The sequence below is a fragment of the Ranitomeya variabilis genome, chromosome 1 (assembly GCF_051348905.1).
Source record: "Ranitomeya variabilis isolate aRanVar5 chromosome 1, aRanVar5.hap1, whole genome shotgun sequence".
Lineage (NCBI taxonomy): Eukaryota > Metazoa > Chordata > Amphibia > Anura > Dendrobatidae > Ranitomeya > Ranitomeya variabilis.
Window position 1 is genome coordinate 1,090,872,867 of NC_135232.1, and position 27,742 is coordinate 1,090,900,608.

Consider the following 27,742-nt stretch of genomic DNA (forward strand, 5'->3'; position numbering starts at 1 on the left):
GACAAAAAGGCACAAATAGTTTGATGAATTTGTCACGTCGATCAATGCAATAATGAATCCGGCCTAAAGTGTCCGACACCTTTAACAAATGTGTGCGATATGACTGGATACTGGCAGCGAAGGTTTCATTATTTATTTATTTTTAGACATTCCTCCACTCAGCGCGTTGATGTACTTAAATTGCAGAATAATCTGAAGATGGAGGCGCAGATTCTAGATTTGCTTGCATAGACAGGTCATTGAGGTTTAGTTCATTACGTCCACAGAGGACAAAGCAGATCCGGTAACCGACCGATGTCCGGATTATTTCGGCTTCTTGTCCTTACTCAGACGATCGGCGAATTCCACCAAAGTCCTTGTGGGGCGGCCGGACATGCCTTTGCGCAGATAAGGGACCTCATCCTTGTTTGACATGACGCCGGCTATATCCAGGTGAGCCCAGTGCGGGGACGTGACAAACTCCTTCAAGAAAGCCGCGGCCGTGCACGCACCCCCAGATCTGCGGGAAGAAAACCTTTTATTAGGTTCTGTGGGGAAAGATACTTTACCTCATGTATACTACTGATATGAAATTGTAGTTTTATTTATTTTTGATAAAATCCACATATAAAAAATAAAAAAAAAATACTCCCATGATAGAAACTGATGACGTATCCTGTGGGGGTGCAGGAACCAACCCCATCCCATGTGGCTCGGCTCTCGCCAATCATTTCTATAGGCATTCCAATAACAGATGAGCAAATCTGGCGATGGATGGAGGTGTCAGAGGTGAGGCCTCTCTGAGATCCTTTAGAAACCTACCACAACCACCATAATACATCCATTACCTGCTGTACTTCCCGACGTTATTAAGGTCTGCGAGGGGCGACTCAGTCACTTGTTTAGTGTAATGATCAAAGAGAGGCATTCTCCATACACGATCCCCAGTCACAATGCTGGCCTGGAAGGAGCATGAAACACCAGCAGTAAATTCAGCAATGTGGAGGATATCCCACAGGTCTACAATACATACTTCACGCCTTCCCACAAAAGGTGCAGGTGTACGGAGTTCTCTGAGGAGAGGAGCCTCCTCCATACAGAACAGATGCTGGCTGCGTTACACAGCGGGCAACTGCCTCGAGCAGCAACAACCGGAGCTAGCTCAGATCGCTGTACGACAGCAGCACCGGAATAGTGCGGGGGGGGGGGGGGGGGGCACAACTACAAGGTGTTAATGGTTTCCTTGGCAGCCAGACACCTACTGAAGGCCCTCAATGCCTCCATCTTTGTGCTCCTATGCAGCCTTGCCTGAGCTTAATAGGCGATTGTTAATTTTACTATATACTGCTGCAGTATACAGTACAAGTTCAAGTGACAGGCAAGCAGGGTGGCTCAGTGGTTAGCACTAGGGTCCTGGGTTCTAATCCCACCAAGGAGAACATCTGCAAGGAGTTTGTATCTTCTCCCCGTGTTTCCTCCCACACTCCAAAAGTCATACTAATAGGGAATGAAGATTGTGAGCCCTAGTGGTGACAGTGATGATGTCTGTAAAGCGCTGTGGAATTAATGGCGCTATATAAAAGTGAGTAAAATAAATAAGTAAAGAAAATTAAAATATTAAATACCCTGACAGTATGAATTGAACTCATTTTCTTGATCTGAATATATTTGGTATCGATGCAAAAAGGAAGGGAAAAAAAAAAAATAAAAAAAAAAAATTACAACCAAAAAGTTCAAAATGTTTTCTTTAAGACCAAACAAAGGGGGGGGTGGGGGGGGGGGGGGGGGGGGGAGAGGCCGAACCTATACTAATTTTGGCATTGTTGTAATCGCACTGACCTGAATAACTGTGTTACCGGGTCATTTAATGCACAATGAGTGCTGTAAAAAAAATAAAACCTCAAAAAGAGACGTATATAGTACATGAAGTGAATGGTGTCATTCAAAACTACAACTCCCTGTCCAAAAAACAAAACAAAAAAAAACAAAAACACACCACACAAGGCCTTGTAGAGTTATGTTAGGGGACAAATAGTTATTGAAATAAGAAAAGGGAAAAAAAATAAAGTGTAAATGAACAATGATTCAGACGGAAGAGAATTCCATGACAAGAAGATGGAAAGTAGATGTTTCCAAAAGGTTTCCAACCTCTTGAAGGTGGTTCCAAAGCCAAGAAGAATTGGTGAAGACTCCGGTGGCTGCAGATCCCAGGGCCACGTCCATTGCACCTAGACAAGAATTCTCGGTGAGCCGCGATCCTCAGGAGAAGACACAGGCAGACATCCACATACAATATCTACATACAGCTGTATTAAGTGAAATTAATAAAGCCGACTCCATCTGCAGCCATCACATCCTGCTCGCTGGGGTAGTCTGACGACACTTCTCCCACCATTACCAGACAGACAATATAAAAGTAATAAAATATACAGCTAAAGAAAAAAAAACAACAACAAAAAAAAAAAAAACAATATTTCTCTAACACATACAGTACATTATATTTTTAGGAAATCCAAATTAAAAGGGTTTTCCAGTTATTACCTATCCATAAGATTGGTGACAACTTCCTGAGCCTGGGGACCTGAATTGATCGGCAAAACTGGAACTTTTATCTCTGGTTTAATAGAGCAGCAATGTAGATGCCCGACCGACGCTCTACTCGTCCTATGGGGGCTGCCTAGTCCCGCACTCCGCTTTTTTCAGGCAGCCCCATAAGAGGAGGTATGGAGCAGCACTCCAGCATCCAACCTGCCACTCACTTTTTAACAGGAATGAAAAAAGCTCAATCGGGGATAAAAATTCCCCCGGTCAGACCCTCACCGAGCTGGGGAAAGGGATGGCGCCTGCCTACATCCGCCCGTTAAATTCATCAAAAGTGGGGGCGATTCTTACTCCACAAGTGTTACTCCAGTCCCAATTCTGGCGAGGCGCATGGATCCGCACTACACGGATAATGAGTTTGGCGCATCTTAAGTGGAGCGCGCCTCCGACATACGAGACACCAGACTTCATGAGTCGTAGCCCATGCGTACGTTCCCCCAACCCTTCCATCATGTGTACACAGCTCACATACCTGTTAATGTCGCTGCATTTACGATCGCTCTTGCATTAAAGTTGTGAGCGTAACACAGAGCATCCGCCAACAGCAGCCGTCCCTCCGCGTCCGTGTTATCCACCTGGAAGGAAACAGCAGCAGTAATGGATTTACTACCTATAAAGAAAACAAACTAAATTGCTGTCCAGATCTGATAAGTACGGGGCAAAGGATCATTACTTATTAGAGGATAACCCTTTCTTCTTGTGATTAGACATCTGTACAATATTGAATTATAGGACCTGCACTTTATCTATAATAGCCACAACTCGGGGCATTAGAGAAAAATCCGGCTCTGTAGTGGTTTATTCTAGAAATATGCTGCACTTACTGAAGCATGAAGAATAGAATATAGTAATTTATATCCATTATTGCCGGATGTGTTTATATTTTACTGGTGTCCCCCCTTCTATGGGGGCTTCCTGCCCTGTCTTTTTGATTGTAATATATATATATTATATATATTATAATTATATATATATATATTTATTTTATTTTTTTTATCTTTCTCAATAAAGTCAATATTTTAATTGTTAAGCTGGAATCTCCTCCTATCTGACAGCTACAGGCTATTGCTGTAACAGGTACAGGTGGTTTATTGAATAATGGAGTTTCTACCATTATCCCCCTTGGACATACAATTAATCAATACTACAGGGCTGCTTTATATAGGAATATTCCCGCTCTTATCGGCGCACAGTCATGACCGACATAAGTAGTCTTCAGCAGACCCCCAGCTATCATGGCAACCTACTGCGAGACCACGAGCACCTAGAACAGCGCGCTCCCCAGGACGTGAGCTGTGAATGCCACTGTCTAAGACTGGCAGCTAGATTAACACTCCACACGAGGATGTTAGAAGCAGATGATGGCTGAATAACAAAACCATCATCTACCGGGAAAGATGCAATCTCAGTTCCTGAGCCCGCATCAAAGACAGTGGGGCTAACACATGTTGTACTAGTACATCTGTAGAATGGCAGGGTCCCTCTTCCCTCTGTACTAGTCCATCATTCTTCGTATGTTTACTGTAAGTGACATCTATATTGTGCATGTGACCCCTTCTGCGTGTGTGTGTGTGTGTGTGTGTGTGTGTGTGTGCGTGCGTGCGTGGGGGGGGGGGGGGGCGCGTCAGGGGGTTCAGTACTGAATTAGTGTCAGGGACTCTGAGTACTAATACTACACAGCACAAACAAAACACTTGGCTTACCCGGGGCTCCTGAGACGCATGCTACGCCATAGACTATACATGACAAATGTATGGCCATTTCTCACCACCAGGATGGAGCGCCACTCTGAACCTGATTACTAGGACTACTAACAATAGCTCAGAGTGACGAGTTTTGGGCTGTTCTCCTCCCTTGTTTGGTGGTGTTGGTACAGAAGAGTTTCCAGCTCCACATTGACCATGTACATCTTAATGGTCTAACCCTTCACAGTCCCTATTACCCATTGCCTTTTGTTATAGCGAGAGAAGAGCATAAACCCAGGTGGCCACATTTCCATTTATATTATGTTTAATATAGAGCCAAAAGCTGAATTTGGCTATGTGCACACGATGCGGATTTGGCTGCGGATCCGCAGCGTTTCCACAGCAGTTTCCCATGAGTTTACAGTACAATGTAAACCTATGGGAAACCGAAAACGCAGTGCCCATGCTTCGGAAAAAAAACTTGAAGAAACGCAGAGGTTTACATTCCGCAGCATGTCAATTCTTTGTGCGGAATCCGCAGCGGTTTTACACCTGCTCCATAATAGAAAACCGCAGTGGAATCCGCACAAAAACTGCGGTAAATCCGCAGGAAAAACGCAGTGTTTTTGCCCTGCGGATTTATCAAATCCGCTGCGGAAAAATCCGCAGAGGACCATTCTACGTGTGCACATGGACAAAGCTGATATTTTGTATGCGTCACCCTACTACACAGGATAATCACCACAGCCGGCAATAGGTGAAGATTACCTGGATGGTCTTCCCGTTCTTGGCCTTCACCACATCCCCGGGCTTGTTAGCTCTGCCGCTGGGCATATTTTCACACAGTGGAGCCAAACCTTTCAGGACGAGATTAACTTCATCATTAGTTTCACAGAAACACATTGAGAAAAGATAGAAGTGTCAGAGATGAGGAGTAGAGATGCCATAGAAATCCTCGGACCAATTCTGAGCAACTATAATGGCCGCTGTTCAGGAGCCTCTTGGATCAAAGACTTGGCCGACTTCCTACTGTTCTGATAAGCCGCTGCGTGACGGGTGTTTTACTTGGTACCAAATTGATTTTTTAAGGTAATTTACTGCAGGATAAACAAAAAAGGTCCTGCAAAGTTTTGTCCATGGGATGTGACAAAAAGTAATCCATAATTGCATTTTTTGCCTGCTTTTATGTGTTCACATAACTTTTTTTGTGTTTTTTTTGTTGTTGTGCCATCATTGTCGCTGGAGTTTGGGTGATTTCATGGAGTTTTTGTCCAATTAAGGAAGGAAGGAAGAATATATTTATATTTTCCAATCTCCCCCTTCAGCATTTTGCGCTATTTACCAAAAATAGTGCCACAGTTCTGTACAATTCTCCCCACCACACGATGGAAGACAAAGAGCAATTTTACCTCCAGTTTTAGAAAACTTTTTAAATGTCACACCTACACGTTTGAAGTTTTTATCAGTGAGGGTATGCGAGTCGAGCCCCCACTGATCCACGAAACGGAGGGTCAGGGGCACCAAGCTCAGGGTTGTGCCTTTTGGCCAATTCTCAGAAGCGGAATGTTAGCATTGTATATGCTTATAGAAAGTATACAAGTGGTCTGTGAGGGTGTCAGCACTCAGACACCATGAATCAAAACGGTTGATGTGTTGGAAGTTACTTAAACTGGAGCAGTAGACAATTACAACCAGATTTTTAAAAATTGTTCCAATGCACTTAAAACAAAATGATTTTTCAAATTTTCCACAGATGTGTACACAGCCCTCGTGCAGACATATGCGTTTCCATTGGTAGCAGAAGTGGTATAAAATTAAAAATGAATTATAATCTGGTTGCAATTTTCATACAGCCTTTGAATAACTAAAAATTGAAAAATAAATACCGTACTTTTCGGACTCCACCCCAGGTTTAGACAGCACAAAATAGGAAAAACATTTTTCCTATTAAGCCTTCCCTGGTAAAGTGCGGTAATTATCACTAATTTTAATGCACTTGGGTAGAATAGGAATGTAATAGATCAATTGTTAGTGTGTATTTTAGACACACACAGATATGCTACATATGCACACAGCTCTGCTACATTAGCACATTTATAGATGCACAGTGATTGGAAAGGATGGGCAGTCTGACTCTTGGGTAATCTGAATAACTTGGCTTCGCTCACCAAAGATAGCAGGCTCCTATGGATCCTAAATGGATTCCAATTAAATGTGAGATCACCCCAGGTAAACACACACATTAATAATGGACTTTATGTAGCCGAAACCCCGGACACGTGTGGCCAACCAATACAGTTGCTGGCCGGGCAGGGTTTCAGCCACCAAACACTGTAGTTTTACCGCCAGCGAGATCCAGAGACTTCAGGTGGCCCTCACTGGTGTGCCGGCTCCCTTCGTTCACAGCAGGGAGCCAGCTCTTTGTACAGGGCCGTTTGCAAATCACTAGTGTTTGTGTTCTCCTCCATCACAGGAAGCTGCCTCCGGAATGTAAGAGCCACATACGAAAAAGTGCATCTGATAATTTTTCATAAGCACAATTACTTACCAATGAGGTTAATGGGTAACTTGAGAGTAGCAGCAGTCAAGATGGCAGAACAGACAGTTGCTGCACCACCCATATCCGCTCTCATTGCATCCATTCCAGATGATGGCTTCAAGGAAATCCCACCACTTTGAAAGAGACATTTTGGAGTCAGTGGTACTTTCAACAAGGCAGAAAATATACCTGGTCCTCAATAGGAATCCGCAGGTGTAAAAACGCATGTAAAAACCACACAAAAACTGCGGTAAATCCGCAGGTAAAACACAGGGTGTTTTTACCTGCGGATATTTTAGAATCCTAGTGGAAAAATCCGCAATGTGTGTACATAGCCTTAGGAGAATGTGCGCCCAGCGGATACTACTGGCACAGTCCCTGCCCCAGGCAGCACATGTAATACATTACCTCCATCTTCTATTCTAGGTATACACAGAAGAAAAACTCCATGCGGCCCAATAGTAGTCAGCAAGTGTTTTGTAGGGTTGCACGACCCAATGTCATATTGTACGCGATGTGTCTCTGACCTGTCAAAAGTGACTCCTTTCCCCACAAACATAAGAGGAGAGTCGTTAGGATCACGGCTGCCGGTATAATGGATTTCCAGGAAAACCGGCGGCTCATCAGATCCTTTGGCCACACTTAAATATGCTCCCATTTGTTGCTCTTCTATCCATGACTTTGATCTAAGAAATGAAAGTGGAAATATATCACAGCATGATATATATATATATATATATATATATATATATATATATATATATATATATATATATATATATATATATATATATATATACATATACATACACACACACACACACACACACACACACACACACACACACACATATACATACATACATACATATATACACACACACAGTACAGACCAAAAGTTTGGACACACCTTCTCATTTAAAGATTTTTCTGTATTTTCATGACTATGAAAATTGTACATTCACACTGAAGGCATCAAAACTATGAATTAACACATGTGGAATTATATACTTAACAAAAAAGTGTGAAACAACTGAAATTATGTCTTATATTCTAGGTTCTTCAAAGTAGCCACCTTTTGCTTTGATGACTGCTTTGCACACTCTTGGCATTTTCTTGATGAGCTTCAAGAGGTAGTCACCAGGAATGGTTTTTAATTCACAGGTGTGCCCTGTCAGGTTTAATAAGTGGGATTTATTGCCTTATAAATGGGGTTGGGACCATCAGTTGTGTTGTGCAAAGGTCTGGTGGATACACAGCTGATAGTCCTACTGATTAGACTGTTAGAATTTGAATTATGGCAAGAAAAAAGCAGCTAAGTAAAAGAAAAACGAGTGGCCATCATTACTTTAAGAAATGAAGGTTCAGTTTGGGCAAGCTTTGAAAGTGTTCCCAAGTGCAGTGGCAAAAACCATCAAGCGCTACAAAGAAACTGGCTCACATGAGGACCGCCCCAGGAAAGGAAGACCAAGAGTCACCTCTGCTTCTGAGGATAAGTTTATCTGGGTTACCAACCTCGGAAATTGCAGGTTAACAGCAGCTCAGATTAGAGACCAGGTCAATGCCACACAGAATTCTAGCAGCAGACACATCTCTACAACAACTGTTAAGAGGAGACTTTGTGCAGCAGGCCTTCATGGTAAAATAGCTGCTAGGAAACCACTGCTAAGGACAGGCAACAAGCAGATGAGACTTGTTTGGGCTAAAGAATACAAGGAATGGACATTAGACCAGTGGAAATCTATGCTTTGGTGTGATGAGTCCAAATTTGAGATCTTTGGTTCCAACCACCGTGTCTTTGTGCGACGCAGAAAAGGTGAAAGGATGGACTCTACATGCCTGGTTCTCACCGTGAAGCATGGAGGAGGAGGTGTGATGGTGTGGGGGTGCTTTGCTGGTGACACTGTTGGGGATTTATTCAAAAATAGAATTAGAACTTACCGGTAATTCTCTTTCTAGGAACCTTCCACGACAGCAGTATCGGAGGATGTCTCCCCGCCCTAATAGGGGACAGGAACAGAAAGAGGTTAAATACCCCTCCCCTTCCTGCAACCACCAGTGTTTTTTCTGGACACAGTAGCATGTTTAGTTACCACTTAAGTGCAGGAAACATTTAATACATAAATCAGATAGGGAGGGAAATTAGTGCTGTCGTGGAAGGTTCCTAGAAAGAGAATTACCGGTAAGTTCTAATTCTATTTTCTCTAGTCACCTTCCACGACAGCAGTATCGGAGCAATACCAACCGCTAATTTCTTTAGGGAGGGACAACAGCCTGGAGAACTCGTCTGCCAAACGATAGGTCCCTATTGAAGTTGAGCCTGTAGTGCCTGGTGAATGTATGGACTGACGACCAGGTGGCGGCTCTGCAAATCTGCTCTGAAGATGCGCTACCCCTCTCTGCCCAGGAAGTTGAGACTGCACGGGTGGAGTGTGCTTTTAGAGAAGCTGGAGGAGTCAGATTCTGGGATGAGTAGGCAAGGCTAATGGCCTGTTTAATCCAATTTGCTATTGTACTTTTGGCTGCCTTCTTGCCTTTATTACGTCCTGACCACTGGACGAATAGATTCTGATCCACCCTCCAACTTTCTGTCTGTTGAAGGTAGAATAGGACCACTCTGCGGACGTCCAGGGTATGAAAGACCTCCTCTTTTGGGTTAGATGGATTCGGACAGAAAGAGGGTAAGATGATTTCTTGATTTCTGTGGAATTCAGAGACCACTTTAGGCATAAAGGAAGGATCTAATTTCAGGATTATGCTGTCCATAGTTACGGTTAGGAATGGCTCCCGGATAGATAAAGCCTGTATCTCCCCTATACGCCTAGCGGTAGTGATAGCCACCAGAAAGACTGTTTTTAGGGTCAAGATTTTTAAGTTGGAGGCTGAAAGGGTCACCGGTCAGACTCTTCAGGACAAGATTCAAGTCCCACGGAGGGGTGTGGATGAGACGTCTTGGACAGATTCTTGTTGCTGAAGCTATAAACCGTTTGATCCATCGGTGACTTGCCAGATCTTGGTCAAAGAAAGATCCGAGGGCCGACACTTGGACCTTTAGGGTGCTTGGTGAGAGTCCCATCTCCAAGCCCTTCTGGAGGAACTGAAGGATTTGAGCAATTTCTGGGTTAAATGGATCTGGTTTGTTCGGAAGACACCATGAAGAAAATTTCTTCCATATTTTCCCATAAATGGCATTAGTTATCGGCTTCCTACTTTTTTGTAGGGTTTCAATCACGTCTTGAGAGAGCCCCCTGGCCTTCAGGATCTCGGCTTCAGAAGCCAGGCTGCTAACTTCAGCTTGTGCAGGTCTGGATGAAATAGAGGACCCTGTTGAAGCAGGTCGCGTCTCTGGGGAAGTAGGATTGGACCTTCCAGGCACATGTCTGTTAACGCGTTGAACCAGCCTCTTCCTGGCCACAGTGGGGCTATCAGAATCGTTGAGACTTGGTCTATCCGGACTTTCTGCAATGTTCTGGATAGCAATGGGATTGGCGGGAAGGCATACGCTAGGGTAAATTCCCAAGGATGTGAGAATGCGTCCAGTCCTTGAGTCTCGTTTGAGGTGCTTAGGGAGAAAAAGTTGTCTGACTTTGTATTCTGTCTGCTGGCGAACAGGTCCACCTCGGGGGTTCCCCACCTCTGGACCAAGGATAGGAATACCTCCTGGTTTAGTGACCATTCCCCAGGATGAAAGTCCCTCCTGCTGAGGTAATCCGCCTGGGAATTGTCCAGCCCTTTTATATGTACTGCAGAGATGGACAGGAGGTGTTTCTCTGCCCAGGAAAAAATCCTTCCAGCGGTTAACTTTAGGCTTGAGCATCTCGTGCCCCCTTGGTGTCGGAGGTAGGCGACAGTGGTCATGTTGTCGGACATCACCCGTACATGGTGACCCTGGATGAGGGCCGATGAGGCTTTTAGCGCCTCCTCCGCTGCTTTTAACTCTCTCAGATTTGAGGAGCTGCGTCTCATCTCTGGGGACCACAAACCCTGAAAGTGGGATTTCTCGATCACAGCACCCCAACCTCTCTGACTTGCGTCTGTTGTAAGTACTCGGAGAGGGGTCTGATCCCAGCTGACTCCCCGCTGTAGGCTTCGGGGGTTCCGCCACCATGAGAGGGAGGATCTTACATGAGTGGGAAAGGGATTTTCCTGGATAAAGCCATCTGGTGTCCTCTTGAATACGACAGGATGTGAGATTGGAGAATCCTTGTATGGGCCTGGGCCCAGGAGACTGCCTGGATGCATGATGTTAGAGAACCCAGGATTGACATAGAATCTCTTAGAGTTGGGAATTTCTGGTCTCTGAATCTGGCGATCTTGTGGACAAGATCGATCCGACGGTCCCTGGGTAAGAAGGACATTCTCTTCTCTGAGTCCAGAAGAACTCCTAGAAATTTCTTCTGAGGAGATGGCCGGAGATCTGATTTTGCCAGATTCGGAATCCACCCGAGAGACGTTAAAATATTGAGAACCTTCGTCACGTCCTGATTGAGGCGAGAAGCTGATGGGGCAATGAGGAGGAAGTCGTCCAAGTATGGAATGACACAGACCCCCTGTTGTCGGATAAAGATTATCACTTCCAACATGATCTTGGTGAAGACCCGTGGAGCTGATGATACTCCGAAAGGAAGGACATTGAACTGGTAATGGCTGATCCGTTTGTTTTGGGAAATGGCGAACCTGAGGAACCTCCTGTGGTCTGGATGTATTGGCACATGGTAATATGCGTCCCTCAGGTCCAATGTGGCCATTACCCAGTTCTGTCCAATCAGCGGGATTGCTGATCTTATAGATTCCATCTTGAATCTTCGATATCTTATCACCTGATTTAAGGGTTTCAGGTTTACGATGATACGGTGTTTCCTTGAGGGTTTCTTCACCAGAAAGAGATGGGAGTAATGGCCTTCTCCCCTTTCCCGATGTGGTACGTGGGAAATCACTTTTTCCCAGAGCAGGCTTAGAATATCCGACCTCAGAGCCTCCTGAAGTTTTGGAGATTGTGGAGAAGTGATTGTTAGATGGTGAGGAGGAGGACTCTCGAATTCCAATTTTAGGCCGTCCTGTATGGTACGCAGGACCCACTGATCCCTGGTGATCTCCTGCCACCTGGAGAGAAAATTCGAGAGTCGACCCCCGACCTGGGAGCAGTCATTGCTTTTCAGAGGACTGCTGGGGCTGGGGGACCATGATGTTTCTGGCTTTCCCACCTTTGGGGTAGCTCCATCGCCCCGTTTTGCCTTTTCCCCTATAGTTCTGTTGGGGTGGTTGTTCACGGGGGGGGGGACGAAAAAACCGCTTCCTCGGGTTCCGTTGTTCTGGAAGGACCTTCTTTTTGTCTGAAGCCTTGTCCAGGATGTCGTCCAAGGCTGGTCCAAAGACATGATGGCCCTGGAAAGGGATACCACAAAGTTTGGACTTTGAGGTAATGTCTCCTCCCCAAGACTTAAGCCACAGGGCCCTCCTTGCTGAGTTTGTAAGGACAGCGGATCTAGCGGCTACCCGAACTGATTCCGCGGAGGCGTCCGCGAGGAATCCGGTTGCTTTTTGGAGCAAGGGGAGAGAATTAAGGATGTCCTCCCTGGATGTACCTTGTACGAGGTGGTTCTCTAAGGTACGAAGCCAAAGAAACAACGATCTGGCCACACATGTTGAGGCCACGATGGATTTCAATAAGTTAGTTGAGGTGTCCCAAGATCTCCTCAGTAAACTCTCAGTTTTACGATCCATAGGATCTTTCAGCTGGGAGGAATCTTCGAAGGGTAGGGCCGTTTTCTTAGTTACCCTTGACACCTGAACATCCACTTTGGGCATATCAAATAAAGAACAATCTCCCTCCAGGGGAAAGCGATTTTTGAACTCAGATGGGACGTTCAGCCCCTTTTCTGGCAGGCTCCACTCCTGGAGGATAATGTTCTCGATGTTTTCATGTATGGGGAATCCCTTTACCGATTTAGGCTTCAGACCCCTGAACATATCATCCTGCACGGAATGGCCCTCTATCTCCTCCTCTACCCCCCATGGTGCCTCTCACCATGAAAATTAACTCTTCCAAATCTCAGAGGAGAAGAGGTACTTCCTACTATCAGATTTGGGAGCAGAAGTAGAACCCTCTTTTTCCCAGCTATACTCTGAACCCGAGGTATGTATCTCGCCTGAGTCAGAGTCTGAGGCTACCCGGCCCAATCTCCTTTTCTTAGGAGGGGGAGGCTGCGGAGTCGGGGCTCGAGAGAAGGTTGCCATAGAGGACTGAACCTCCTCCCTGATGAGGGTTCTAATGCTATCCACTAAAGAAGGCTGTTCGCTACGCAGCACTTCGTCTGTGCATGGTTGGCAGAGCTTCTTTGTGTATGCTGAGGGGAGCTTGGCTGCACAAGCACCACACTTGCGGCTGGGCTTCCTAGTGCCAGTGACCTTGTCTCCCTGGAACGAGAGAGAGAGGTGGACTGAGCCGCTTAAACTTTTAAAGAATGGACAGCAAGGGACATCATCCCACTACTTACAGTAGAGGGGTGTGCGCTGGGCTCTGCAGTGGCAGAGTGAGAGGGTTTGTCGCCGTCCATAACGCCAGAGGTACAGTCACAGACAGACGTCTCACTAGGAGGGCTCCCCAGTCAGGAATAAGTAGTCTTACCGAGATTCCAGCGAGTTTGGTGCTCCTCCCTCGATAGTGTCCCTGGCCGCCGCTGATGTTCCCAGGCTCAGGACGCCGGCCGGCGCGCGCCAAGGCTCCAGTTCAAAAAACCGGAAGTCCTGGAACGCGTCACTTCCGGCGCACGCGCGCCAACCCAGCAGCAGCGTGGGGAGAGGAGGAAGCCGGGGAGCTGCAGGAGGACCCCGGAGCACTACACCGCTCTGCATTGTCACCCGAAGGTGGCGCAGGAAGAGCGGGCGGAGGTCCCAAGTCACGCGGGAACCGCGGAGATGGGAGCAGTCTGGAGGCGGAGGAGAGCGGAGCTCCCGACCGCGACTGCCCGGCTGTCAGGTAACAGTGCTCTCGTTCGCCGGCCACGGCAGCACTATCGGAGAACCTCTTCATGCCCCATAGGGGACAGGAAAAACACTGGTGGTTGCAGGAAGGGGAGGGGTATTTAACCTCTTTCTGTTCCTGTCCCCTATTAGGGCGGGGAGACATCCTCCGATACTGCTGTCGTGGAAGGTGACTAGAGAAATTGAAGGCATACTGAACCAGCATGGCTACCACAGCATCTTGCAGCGGCATGCTATTCCATCCGGTTTGCGTTTAGTTGGACCTTCATTTATTTTTCAACAGGACAATGACCCCAAACACATCTCCAGGCTGTGTAAGGGCTATTTGACCAAGGAGAGTGATGGGGTGCTACACCAGATAACCTGGCCTCCACAGTCACCAGACCTGAACCCAATCGAGATGGTTTGGGGTGAGCTGGACCACAGAGTGAAGGCAAAAGGGCCAACAAGTGCTAAGCATCTCTGGGAACTCCTTCAAGATTGTTGGAAGACCATTCCCGGTGACTACCTCTTGAAGCTCATCAAGAGAATGCCAAGAGTGTGCAAAGCAGTCATCAAAGCAAAAGGTGGCTACTTTGAGGAACCTAGAATATAAGACATAATTTCAGTTGTTTCACACTTTTTTGTTAAGTATATAATTCCACATGTGTTAATTCATAGTTTTGATGCCTTCAGTGTGAATGTACAATTTTCATAGTCATGAAAATACAGAAAAATCTTTAAATGAGAAGGTGTGTCCAAACTTTTGGTCTGTACTGTACATACATACCATTGTATGTATTCAATAACCAAAATTCAGTTTTAAGTTACAAGAGCTCTGAATCGCAGAAAAAAAAACAAAATAGAAAATAAGTTCTCAAAACATATGAAACAGTAAATCTTTATTAAATAAGCACATAAGAGAAAGGTATATGATGCGGTGGTTGTATGTATTCATTACACACTAATATGAATATATTTAGACTATCCCCTGGACGAAGCATTTCTTGCGAAACCCTTTTTCATCTCATCTCGTTATTTGTGCAATATTTCAGCAGCTATGTCCGCCGTCTTACCTTGCGATCACCTTAACCCCGTCCCCCAATGCTACAGTCTTCTGTTGAATTATCTCCGCAAACTTTGAAGGAGTCATATAATTTGCTGGAGATTCCATCAAGTAACGAGCCAAGTTCTGCCCCTTAGCGTAGGAAACTCCTTTTTGCCAGGCATCTAGTTCTTCACTAAATAGAAAAATCAAATCACTCTTGGTAAATACAATGCATGTTAGATACAACTTTTTTTTTTTCTTTGTCTTTCAACTTTATGGAAGCCGTCCACTGATTTTCTAATATGCAGCAAATACGCAATAAAAAATAATATCAGAAGGTTTTTGCTATGTAATCTGAGAGCACCATGGTGTAGGGGCAAAGATCCTGATTCCAGTGATGTGTCACTTACTGGACTGCTTGGTGCAGTTTTGCTAAAATCCCTGTTCTCTGCTGCAGATGTAGCAGTGCCGTGAATGCTGAGCTGTGTGTAACATCAACCACATCCCTGACTGGCAACTTACTGTGTATAGGAAAAAGGCTGCCAATCAGTGGAGGAGGCAGGGTTACACAGATTAGCTGGACTGCCAGGCACGCTACAGCTAGTCCTCCAATGACTATCTCTTTTGTTTTATCAGCAATGACTGACAGAGGGTCCCTACATTATGCTGCTCTCAGATTACATAGCATAAGTCTGATGATTGATTCCATTTAATAAGGTCAAAAATTTTATTTATATTTTTTTCCCCCCACAATACAGCTAATTCTGGAACACATCTACTGCAGACGTCTCGGGAAACATTATGCAAAATGCTATAAAATTACTGTCTTGAACATCAGTTGCCCCTACTGGGAGAAAAGGTGCAAGTGACCTCACAAGTGCCATCCCATTTTGGGTACAGTTAATCCGCTGCTTTTCCTATGGAGGCACAGAAGTTGGAGCACAATTGTGATGTTACTGCACTTGACTCACAGTGTAGAGCGCCCGGAGAACAGACATATGAAGAACTACTGAGCCTTTGTAGGAAGGGTGTCTGTGGCTCAGTGGGTAGCACTGGGGTCATGGGTTGAATCCCACCAACATCATCTGCAAGGAGTTTGTATGCTCTCCCCGTGATTGGAGTGTGGGAGAAACTCAACACAAAGACAAACAGATAGGGAATGTAGACTGTGAGCCCCAATGGGGACAGCAATGATGTCTGCAAAGTGCTGCAGAATCAATGGCAATATATAGTGGAGTAAAATAAATATACCTTCCATACAGCTTTGTTGAGACTTTTTTCTTCTTTTTGGCCTTAAGCTCGTCATATTCATATAACCCCAGAACGGCCCCTTCTGCCGCGGCCTGAGCGTCTCCGCAGGGGTCAACGTCAACATGTGCCATCTCCAAATCCTGCATGTGCCTACAGCCCGCTGGGTGAGAAAGCAACAAATAGAAGTCAGGGCAGGTAAAGTCCCCACACACAATAGATGTCTTGCTGACGGCCATCGCTCCGGACCCCTCGTACATGGCCGAGTGTTTCTGTGTTCTCTATGAGGGGCCGCGGTCAGACTGCTCCAGCTCATCTCCAGGGAGAACAAAAGGGTAGAAGCTTTTAGGGTGTCTGCCTTATCATAGACCCCCGTACACATTGGCAGGGTCAGTCCACTTTAGGGTAATATGCATTTGGGCTCCAGTCACATTTGTACAGTTATTTCCCCTAATTAACAATCACAATAATAAAGAAAAATAAAGCAGGAGGATGAGAAATGGGTCAATTTTTCAGCATCAACAATAATCAATTCCGGCCGCATACACCGGCAACAGACACAGGAAAATATAAATACACAGTTTAGCTTTTTCAGGCTCTTAGTTTTCCCACACATTCAATTTTGATGTAGTTTGTGGTCATAAATGAGATGAGCGGAGCGCAGAAAAGGTACAAATTGTTTCAGACCAAGCTCACTGACAGATTCTCAGTTAACTCATCCTGCGGCAAGCAATATATTGTTCAACTCAGAGGCTACAGAAGTCAAAAGGTGCAAAACTTTTAATGAATCCCATTTGCAAAAATGATTTTTTAGCCCCTGACACTTGCATACAAGAGAAAAAATAAAAAGTTCCTACAAGGTGGGTGTAACTGCTTTAATTAGGATAGGACAAGCAGAATATTTGCAGGGTACCAGATGGGACAGAAGACTCAGTCTGGCCATCCCCTTTAAATGATACGCTGATCTACCTTTTCCTTTTAGTTCACTACTGAAGTATTAAGAGAATCACTGCCAAAAATACAAAGGTCAGCACTAACCAGAGCGGCGGCCATGACTGGTCACACATTACCTGATACCGCAGCCCTAATGTTCTCCTTGCTTTCATTCCAGAGCTCCTGCTGGTGGACACCGGCCGACTGCTTCCCCAACCCCACCGTCACCACACTGGGGAAATCCTACCATTGCAAGAAAGACTTATTTATGACAGGTGACATTCTATTCACACCTGACTGGTACAATCCTATGTAGGAATATGGCAGACACACCAAATGCCGAGATAACATGTGGTGAGGATACCGCCATAGTGTACATTCACTTAGGACAGAAGTGGCTGGCCTGCGGGTCACATGCAACGCTTTGGCGGTTTCATATGGACTGGAGCAGCCAAAGGGATTGAAACAGTGGAGTACCACCCAGGAGTTGGGGTGGCGGAGTGAGGGGTCTGGCATGGCATAGAACCGCAACCCACCCCTCAGGCGTCACAAGTTTAACACTATCGGCATCCTCAGTGTGTAGATACTGTTGAGCAGGTAGCCATCAGCTCCTCCTTCACCAGTCAGACTGAACGACAGTCTCAGCGCAGCGGGCAGATGGCATTACTAGATCATGCCCATGTTGCTGAGCCTCAGTACTCACAGCAAAGCCCAGTGCAGCACATTGGGGAACCAAGGCGAAGGAAGTAGTCATTTCTATAGTCAGTCACTTATGTGGGGGAATACGTGGGGAGATTATACTGTGAGTGAGGGAAGCATCAAACTTTGAGTGTGGGAGGGTTGTGGGATCCATCATGCTGTATTATGAGGAAACCATCACACGGTGTTTGGAGGACAGTGCTTTAGGGTCCATCACGCTGTGTGTTCAAAAGGGTTGTGGGATCCCCCACCCTGTGTGTGGGAGTGAGGGTTGAGGGGTCCATCACTATGTGTGAGGGCCATCAAACTGCATGTGGGGAAGGGCTCTGGAGTCCCCCATGCTGTGCTTTAGGGAGGACTATGAGGGGCACATCATACTGTGTGTCGGAGAGAAGCAAATCATACTGTGTGTCGGGCATTGTGGTGAGGGGCATATCTTACTGAGTGTGTGGGGCATGGCAGTGAGGGGTACATTATACTGAGCATCGGGCACGGCGGTGAGGGGCACATCATACTGAGTGTGGGGCATGGCGGTGATGGGCACATTATACTGAGCATCGGGCACATCATACTGTGTGTCGGAGAGGGGCACATCATACTGTGTGTCGGAGAGGGGCACATCATACTGAGTGTCAGGCATGGCGGTGAGGGGCACATCATACCGAGTGTCGGGCACGGTGTGAGGGGCACACCATACTGAGTGTGTCGGGCACAGCGGAGAGGGGCACATCATACTAAGTGTCGGGCACGGCGGGGAGGGGCACATCATACTGTGTGTCGGGCATGGTGTGAGGGGCACATCATACTGAGTGTCGGGCATGGTGTGAGGGGCACACCATACTGAGTGTCGGGCATGGTGTGAGGGGCACATCATACTGAGTGTCGGGCATGGTGTGAGGGGCACACCATACTGAGTGTGTCGGGCATGGTGTGAGGGGCACATCATACTGAGTGTCGGGCATGGTGTGAGGGGCACATCATACTGAGTGTGTCGTGCACGGTGTGAGTGGCACATCACAGTGTGTGTCAGGCACAGCGGTGAGGGGCACAACATACTGTGTGTTGGGCACACCATACTGAGCATCGGGGGATTGCTATCGATCATGGTACAATAGCTGAATAGGATATGTATGTTTATAGATAACAGTGTCGTATGTGGTTCTGATTAGTGGTTACTGATAAGAGTAAAACTAACAATCATAATATGTAATAGCAGTAACAGCCAGGCAATATACTTAATTCTGCTCAATATTAAATGATAAAAATTAACAAAAATCTATTAACATTGAACAGAATTAGTTTTAGTCCATTGGTTCGGCCCTGCTTAGACACAGTCTCATGTCACCACTTGGGATAAATTACTTAACCCTGACACACATACAAGTGCTGTCTATACCCCGTCCTTCCCCTGACGTACATCCAGAAAATGGCAGCAGATGGACAGGAGAGATACACAACTACAGGACAGACTGTAACCATGGAGACACATAGGTCTGCATAAAGGCTTTATACACAAAACAGCGGGACCCCATAATCCTCATTTATATTAACCATTATATTAACAGATAATTACACATCACATAGTGATAATGAGAACGTGCCTCATGCAAACCATAGAATACTCGCGTCTTCCCCTTCTTCAGTGCAGGCCCGGACCTGTAGAGGAAGACCATGGATTACTATGGGGGACGATGGGAGGGAATGATCTGTGCTATACTCGGATAATATTGGATTTCTACCTTGTCAGCTGATGTCGCAATTTTCCTGAAACAACATTGTCGAACGCGTCTGCGGCCCGGGTAAGAGGGAGACGTTCATCCTCCTTATTCTTATCATAGACACCGAGAACGAGCCCCTAGAACAGAAAGATGTGAAACAGCTGAGGCCGTACTATGGGTCCGCGATGTGGCGCCATAGTGGACCCCCATACCACTCATTAAAAGCTTCTTCATGCTCCCACACAACTCCCACAAAAATGAAAAATCTGTATGACAGAGGGAACAAATGGTGGAAGGTGCGGTGGGCCATCACACGGCTTTCTAACATGTAAATGGTGCTATCAGTCAATCCAGGGAGCGAAAAATGAAAAAAAAAAGTAAATAAAAAATTAATCAATCGGTGTATTGGATCCAATTTTCTGCCATTTATGAGGCACGGGAAAATAAATTCTAATGCTATTATTACCTATGGTTGGGCGGCAGCCGAGTGTTTGTTTATTTATTTACTAGATGGCAGCCCGATTCTAAAGAATCGGGAGTCTAGAATCCATATATACTTTATTTATTCAAATGTAAGAATAATACAATTAATAAATAATAGTAAGAAAGAACAAAAAATGGCTGCACTCACCAGCTCTTGACAATTCTTGTTATTTAAGGTACAGTTACACAGGATCCATGAACATGCTTATGAGGAGAGGGATGAAAGACATCAGACAACAACTTTGCGTGTTGTGGCAAATGCCACAACAACGGTTCTTTGCTTAAGAACAATAATGTAAATAATAATATGTATCAATAACTATGTATATTGGTATGTTCTATGACATTTTAAAATATTTCATTATTCATATTCATGCTCTGCCTGGGGCCCCTGTGCTCTGCCTGGGGCCCCATATGCTGCCTGGGGCCCCTGTGCTCTGCCTGGGGCCCCATATGCTGCCTGGGGCCCCTGTGCTCTGCCTGGGGCCCCTGTGCTCTGCCTGGGGCCCCATGTTCTGCCTGGGGCCACTGTGCTCTGCCTGGGGCCCCATAGGCTGCCTGGGGCCCCTGTGCTCTACCTGGGACCACTGTGCTCTGCCTGGGGCCCCATATGCTGCCTGGGGCCCCTGTGCTCTGCCTGGGGCCACTGTGCTCTGCCTGGGGCCACTGTGCTCTGCCTGGGGCCACTGTGCTCTGCCTGGGGCCCCATATGCTGCCTGGGGCCCCTGTGCTCTGCCTGGGGCCCCTGTGCTCTGCCTGGGGCCCCATATGCTGCCTGGGGCCCCTGTGCTCTGCCTGGGACCACTGTGCTCTGCCTGGGGCCCCATATGCTGCCTGGGGCCCCTGTGCTCTTCCTGGGGCCCCATATGCTGCCTGGGGCCCCTGTGCTCTGCCTGGGGCCCCATATGCTGCCTGGGGCCCCTGTGCTCTGCCTGGGGCCCCTGTGCTCTGCCTGGGGCCCCATGTTCTGCCTGGGGCCACTGTGCTCTGCCTGGGGCCCCATATGCTGCCTGGGGCCCCTGTGCTCTTCCTGGGGCCCCATATGCTGCCTGGGGCCCCTGTGCTCTGCCTGAGGCCCCATATGCTGCCTGGGGCCCCTGTGCTCTGCCTGGGGCCCCTGTGCTCTGCCTGGGGCCCCTGTGCTCTGCCTGGGGCCCCATAGGCTGCCTGGGGCCACTGTGCTCTGCCTGGGGCCCCATAGGCTGCCTGGGGCCCCATAGGCTGCCTGGGGCCCCATAGGCTGCCTGGGGCCCCTGTGCTCTACCTGGGACCACTGTGCTCTGCCTGGGGCCCCATATGCTGCCTGGGGCCCCTGTGCTCTGCCTGGGGCCACTGTGCTCTGCCTGGGGCCACTGTGCTCTGCCTGGGGCCCCATATGCTGCCTGGGGCCCCTGTGCTCTGCCTGGGGCCCCATATGCTGCCTGGGGCCCCTGTGCTCTGCCTGGGACCACTGTGCTCTGCCTGGGGCCCCATATGCTGCCTGGGGCCCCTGTGCTCTTCCTGGGGCCCCATATGCTGCCTGGGGCCCCTGTGCTCTGCCTGGGGCCCCATATGCTGCCTGGGGCCCCTGTGCTCTGCCTGGAGCCCCTGTGCTCTGCCTGGGGCCACTGTGCTCTGCCTGGGGCCCCATATGCTGCCTGGGGCCCCTGTGCTCTTCCTGGGGCCCCATATGCTGCCTGGGGCCCCTGTGCTCTGCCTGGGGCCCCATATGCTGCCTGGGGCCCCTGTGCTCTGCCTGGGGCCCCTGTGCTCTGCCTGGGGCCCCTGTGCTCTGCCTGGGGCCCCTGTGCTCTGCCTGGGGCCCCATAGGCTGCCTGGGACCACTGTGCTCTGCCTGGGGCCCCATATGCTGCCTGGGGCCCCATATGCTCTGCCTGGGGCCCCTGTGCTCTGCCTGGGGCCCCATATGCTGCCTGGGGCCCCTGTGCTCTGCCTGGGACCACTGTGCGCTGCCTGGGGCCCCTGTGCTCTGCCTGGGGCCCCTGTGCTCTGCCTGGGGCCCCTGTGCTCTGCCTGGGGCCCCTGTGCTCTGCCTGGGGCCCCTGTGCTCTGCCTGGGGCCACTGTGCTCTGCCTGGGGCCACTGTGCTCTGCCTGGGGCCACTGTGCTCTGCCTGGGGCCACTGTGCTCTGCCTGGGGCCACTGTGCTCTGCCTGGGGCCACTGTGCTCTGCCTGGGGCCACTGTGCTCTGCCTGGGGCCACTGTGCTCTGCCTGGGGCCACTGTGCTCTGCCTGGGGCCACTGTGCTCTGCCTGGGGCCCCATGTGCTCTGCCTGGGGCCCCATGTGCTCTGCCTGGGGCCCCATGTGCTCTGCCTGGGGCCCCATGTGCTCTGCCTGGGGCCACTGTGCTCTGCCTGGGGCCACTGTGCTCTGCCTGGGGCCACTGTGCTCTGCCTGGGGCCCCATATGCTGCCTGGGGCCCCATGTTCTGCCTGGGGCCACTGTGCTCTGCCTGGGGCCCCATAGGCTGCCTGGGGCCCCTGTGCTCTGCCTGGGACCACTGTGCTCTGCCTGGGGCCCCATATGCTGCCTGGGGCCCCTGTGCTCTGCCTGGGGCCACTGTGCTCTGCCTGGGGCCCCATATGCTGCCTGGGGCCCCTGTGCTCTGCCTGGGGCCCCATATGCTGCCTGGGGCCCCTGTGCTTTACCTGGGACCACTGTGCTCTGCCTGGGGCCCCATATGCTGCCTGGGGCCCCTGTGCTCTGCCTGGGGCCCCATATGCTGCCTGGGGCCCCTGTGCTCTGCCTGGGGCCACTGTGCTCTGCCTGGGGCCCCATATGCTGCCTGGGGCCCCTGTGCTCTGCCTGGGGCCCCATAGGCTGCCTGGGGCCCCTGTGCTCTGCCTGGGGCCACTGTGCTCTGCCTGGGGCCCCATATGCTGCCTGGGGCCCCTGTGCTCTGCCTGGGGCCCCATGTGCTCTGCCTGGGGCCACTGTGCTCTGCCTGGGGCCACTGTGCTCTGCCTGGGGCCACTGTGCTCTGCCTGGGGCCACTGTGCTCTGCCTGGGGCCACATATGCTGCCTGGGGCCCCTGTGCTCCGCCTGGGGCCCCATATGCTGCCTGGGGCCCCTGTGCTCTGCCTGGGACCCCTGAGCTCTGCCTGGGGCCCCTGTGCTTTACCTGGGACCCCATATGCTGCCTGGGGCCCCTGTGCTCTGCCTGGGGCCACTGTGCTCTGCCTGGGGCCCCTGTGCTCTGCCTGGGTGTAGGACACTGGTGACGTCACTTATCTCCGGACATTAGCTCCGGACAAAGCCACGGAAGTTGGCACAAATTGCAGGAAGTAGTATTCTAGGCAATTATATATTAGATTTTTTTAACAGACCCGTGGTTGCGTTTGATCAATCAGATTGAGAGCAGACATCTTCCTGGTGTTTTTTTTTTTAATTACTTTTAGGCCTGAGATTTTGGTTAGTTTTTGACCCTGCAGAATTTCAGCACCCATTATTAAAATTAGGTTACTTGCGGTTTTGATTGAGTTTGTGTGTTTACTTACAAGCATTTTTGTCGGGTTTTTTTGTCTATTTTTCTATGTCATGTTTTAAATAAAGCTGTTTTGTTTTTTTATACGTCCCGCTTTTTGGCTTTAACAAGACTTTAGTGATCTGGTCATGCGCGGGCTACATACCTTTTTTTTTTTTTTTTATTAGTCCCCCTTCCCTACATTTTTACCAGCAGATTCTCGGCATCTAATGCAAGTCTATGGGGAAAACCTGCACGTAAAACGCACGGCCAGCTAAAAAAAAAAAGCTGCTGGTGGTAGGAGCGACATAAATAAGGTGACGGGTCACCTACAATGGCGGAAACACTTATAATACGCCAGGCACAGCGCAGCATCCTCCACCATATACTGCTATAGTCAGGCCCTAATACGCCAGGCACAGCGCGGCATCCTCCACCATATACTGCTGTAGTCAGGCGCTAATACGCCAGGCACAGCGCGGCATCCTCCACCATATACTGCTATAGTCAGGCCCTAATACGCCAGGCACAGCGCGGCATCCTCCACCATATACTGCTGTAGTCAGGCGCTAATACGCCAGGCACAGCGCGGCATCCTCCACCATATACTGCTATAGTCAGGCCCTAATACGCCAGGCACAGAGCGGCATCCTCCACCATATACTGCTATAGTCAGGCCCTAATACACCAGGCACAGCGCGGCATCCTGCACCATATACTGCTATAGTCAGGTCCTAATACGCCAGGCACAGCGCGGCATCCTGCACCATATACTGCTATAGTCAGGCCCTAATACGCCAGGCACAGCGTAGCATCCTCCACCATATACTGCTATAGTCAGGCCCTAATACGCCAGGCACAGCGCGGCATCCTCCACCATATACTGCTATAGTCAGGCGCTAATACGCCAGGCACAGCGCGGCATCCTCCACCATATACTGCTATAGTCAGGCCCTAATACGCCAGGCACAGCGTGGCATCCTCCACCATATACTGCTATAGTCAGGCCCTAATACGCCAGGCACAGCGCGGCATCCTCCACCATATACTGCTATAGTCAGGCCCTAATACGCCAGGCACAGCGCGGCATCCTGCACCATATACTGCTATAGTCAGGCCCTAATACGGCGGGCACAGCGCGGCATCCTCCACCATATACTGCCATAGTCAGGCCCTAATACGCCAGGCACAGCGCGGCATCCTCCACCATATACTGCTATAGTCAGGTGCTAATACGCCAGGCACAGCGCGGCATCCTCCACCATATACTGCTATAGTCAGGCCCTAATACGCCAGGCACAGCGTGGCATCCTCCACCATATACTGCTATAGTCAGGCGCTAATACGCCAGGCACAGCGCGGCATCCTGCACCATATACTGCTATAGTCAGGCCCTAATACGCCAGGCACAGCGCGGCATCCTCCACCATATACTGCTATAGTCAGGCCCTAATACGCCAGGCACAGCGCGGCATCCTGCACCATATACTGCTATAGTCAGGCCCTAATACGGCGGGCACAGCGCGGCATCCTCCACCATATACTGCTATAGTCAGGCCCTAATACGCCAGGCACAGCACGGCATCCTCCACCATATACTGCTATAGTCAGGCCCTAATACACCAGGCACAGCGCGGCATCCTGCACCATATACTGCCATAGTCAGGCCCTAATACGCCAGGCACAGCGCGGCATCCTCCACCATATACTGCTATAGTCAGGGCCTAATGCGCCAGGCACAGCGCGGCATCCTCCACCATATACTGCTATAGTCAGGCCCTAATACGCCAGGCACAGCGCGGCATCCTCCACCATATACTGCTATAGTCAGGTCCTAATACGCCAGGCACAGCGCTGCATCCTCCACCATATACTGCTATAGTCAGGCCCTAATACACCAGGCACAGCGCGGCATCCTGCACCATATACTGCTATAGTCAGGCCCTAATACACCAGGCACAGCGCGGCATCATCCACCATATACTGCTATAGTCAGGCCCTAATACACCAGGCACAGCGCGGCATCCTGCACCATATACTGCCATAGTCAGGCCCTAATACGCCAGGCACAGCGCGGCATCCTCCACCATATACTGCTATAGTCAGGCCCTAATACACCAGGCACAGCGCGGCATCCTCCACCATATACTGCTATAGTCAGGCCCTAATACACCAGGCACAGCGCGGCATCCTCCACCATATACTGCTATAGTCAGGCCCTAATACACCAGGCACAGCGCGGCATCCTGCACCATATACTGCCATAGTCAGGCCCTAATACGCCAGGCACAGCGCGGCATCCTCCACCATATACTGCTATAGTCAGGCCCTAATACACCAGGCACAGCGCGGCATCCTGCACCATATACTGCTATAGTCAGGGCCTAATGCGCCAGGCACAGCGCGGCATCCTCCACCACATACTGCTATAGTCAGGCCCTAATACACCAGGCACAGCGCGGCATCCTCCACCATATACTGCTATAGTCAGGCCCTAATACACCAGGCACAGCGCGGCATCCTCCACCATATACTGCTATAGTCAGGCCCTAATACACCAGGCACAGCGCGGCATCCTGCACCATATACTGCCATAGTCAGGCCCTAATACGCCAGGCACAGCGCGGCATCCTCCACCATATACTGCTATAGTCAGGCCCTAATACACCAGGCACAGCGCGGCATCCTCCACCATATACTGCTATAGTCAGGCCCTAATACACCAGGCACAGCGCGGCATCCTCCACCATATACTGCTATAGTCAGGCCCTAATACACCAGGCACAGCGCGGCATCCTGCACCATATACTGCCATAGTCAGGCCCTAATACGCCAGGCACAGCGCGGCATCCTCCACCATATACTGCTATAGTCAGGCCCTAATACACCAGGCACAGCGCGGCATCCTGCACCATATACTGCTATAGTCAGGGCCTAATGCGCCAGGCACAGCGCGGCATCCTCCACCACATACTGCTATAGTCAGGCCCTAATACACCAGGCACAGCGCGGCATCCTCCACCATATACTGCTATAGTCAGGCCCTAATACACCAGGCACAGCGCGGCATCCTGCACCATATACTGCTATAGTCAGGGCCTAATGCGCCAGGCACAGTGCGGCATCCTCCACCATATACTGCTATAGTCAGGGCCTAATGCGCCAGGCACAGTGCGGCATCCTGCACCATATACTGCTATAGTCAGGGCCTAATGCGCCAGGCACAGTGCGGCATCCTGCACCATATACTGCTATAGTCAGGCCCTAATACACCAGGCACAGCGCGGCATCCTCCACCATATACTGCTATAGTCAGGCGCTAATACGCCAGGCACAGCGCGGCATCCTCCACCATATACTGCTATAGTCAGGCCCTAATACGCCAGGCACAGCGCGGCATCCTCCACCATATACTGCTATAGTCAGGCCCTAATACGCCAGGCACAGCGCGGCATCCTCCACCATATACTGCTATAGTCAGGCCCTAATACACCAGGCACAGCGCGGCATCCTCCACCATATACTGCTATAGTCAGGCCCTAATACACCAGGCACAGCGCGGCATCCTGCACCATATACTGCTATAGTCAGGGCCTAATACGCCAGGCACAGTGCGGCATCCTCCACCACATACTGCTATAGTCAGGGCATGATACAAATGTGTGCAGGCATGAACAGGTTAAAGGACATGACTGCAGGGGGTGAGGTGAGGGGGATTTTACCTTGTGGCCAGAGTTGTAGGACTGTGCAGACAGGGAGAATGTCCTGCAGCAGCTCCTGTGCACACCACTGTGGAGCGCCGCTCTGAGGGGCTGCAGCATGATCTCCGCTCCGGAGTGTCAGGAGCTGTCACTGGGGCTCAGCTTGTGTCCTTTACCACGTGCACGGAGACCCGGGATAATGACGTCATCACACCGAGACACATGAGGCCCCGCCACAGGCAGCAGAAACTTATCACAGCTCATGGGTGCCACCTTGTGGCGATATATCATACTGCAAGACTCTAAGATCTACAACCCGTTCTAGCTCTCATTCACACGTCTGTTCGCTTTCTCTTATGAGAAGAATAAAGAAGCAATAAAAGCAGCCCGCCTTCCCTCAGTGTAGCGGATCAGATTCTACCCTTCATGTCTTATGCTGTTCATTTGCTTTTCATATCTTGTTGTTGATGTTGAGTGCTCTTGTCCACTTGCGCTCCTTGTCACACCTCTTTGAGGGGAATATCTTCTGGAATCCACTCCAAATTTTAATTACACATCAAGTCAAACAGCTGAAAAAACATTTAATAGTGTGTGTGTGTGTGTGTGTGCGTGCGTGCGTGCGTGCGTGCGTGCGTGTGTGTGTGTGTAGAAAAAGAGGAACAGCACCAGAAAAAATCC

The 27,742-nt window shown here is 49.4% G+C and overlaps 1 protein-coding gene across 1 annotated transcript; it reads right to left on the minus strand.

Annotated features, from left to right (window-relative positions):
- Positions 1-111: 111 nt before the first annotated feature.
- Positions 112-27,289, minus strand: LAP3 (leucine aminopeptidase 3). The gene is made up of 13 exons (XM_077280008.1): positions 27,086-27,289; positions 19,435-19,550; positions 19,297-19,351; positions 17,134-17,239; positions 16,067-16,226; positions 14,844-15,008; positions 7,332-7,490; positions 6,814-6,938; positions 5,034-5,122; positions 3,053-3,155; positions 2,128-2,207; positions 828-940; positions 112-499 (listed from the first exon to the last, which is right to left on the minus strand). The coding sequence occupies exons 1-13, from the start codon at positions 27,182-27,184 to the stop codon at positions 304-306; spliced, it is 1,566 nt and encodes a 521-aa protein (XP_077136123.1). The 5' UTR covers positions 27,185-27,289; the 3' UTR covers positions 112-303.
- Between the last annotated feature and the right edge of the window lie 453 nt (positions 27,290-27,742).

Excerpts from the sequence above, each read along its gene's own strand:
- LAP3 (XM_077280008.1), bottom strand. The coding sequence starts at position 27,184 with ATGCTGCAGCCCCTCAGAGCGGCGCTCCACAGTGGTGTGCACAGGAGC. Across the intron at positions 7,491-14,843 it reads GGGGTTAAGGTGATCGCAAG|ATCAAAGTCATGGATAGAAG; the intron begins GTAAGACGGCGG and ends TTCATTTCTTAG. Across the intron at positions 6,939-7,331 it reads AAAGGAGTCACTTTTGACAG|TGGTGGGATTTCCTTGAAGC; the intron begins GTCAGAGACACA and ends TCTCTTTCAAAG.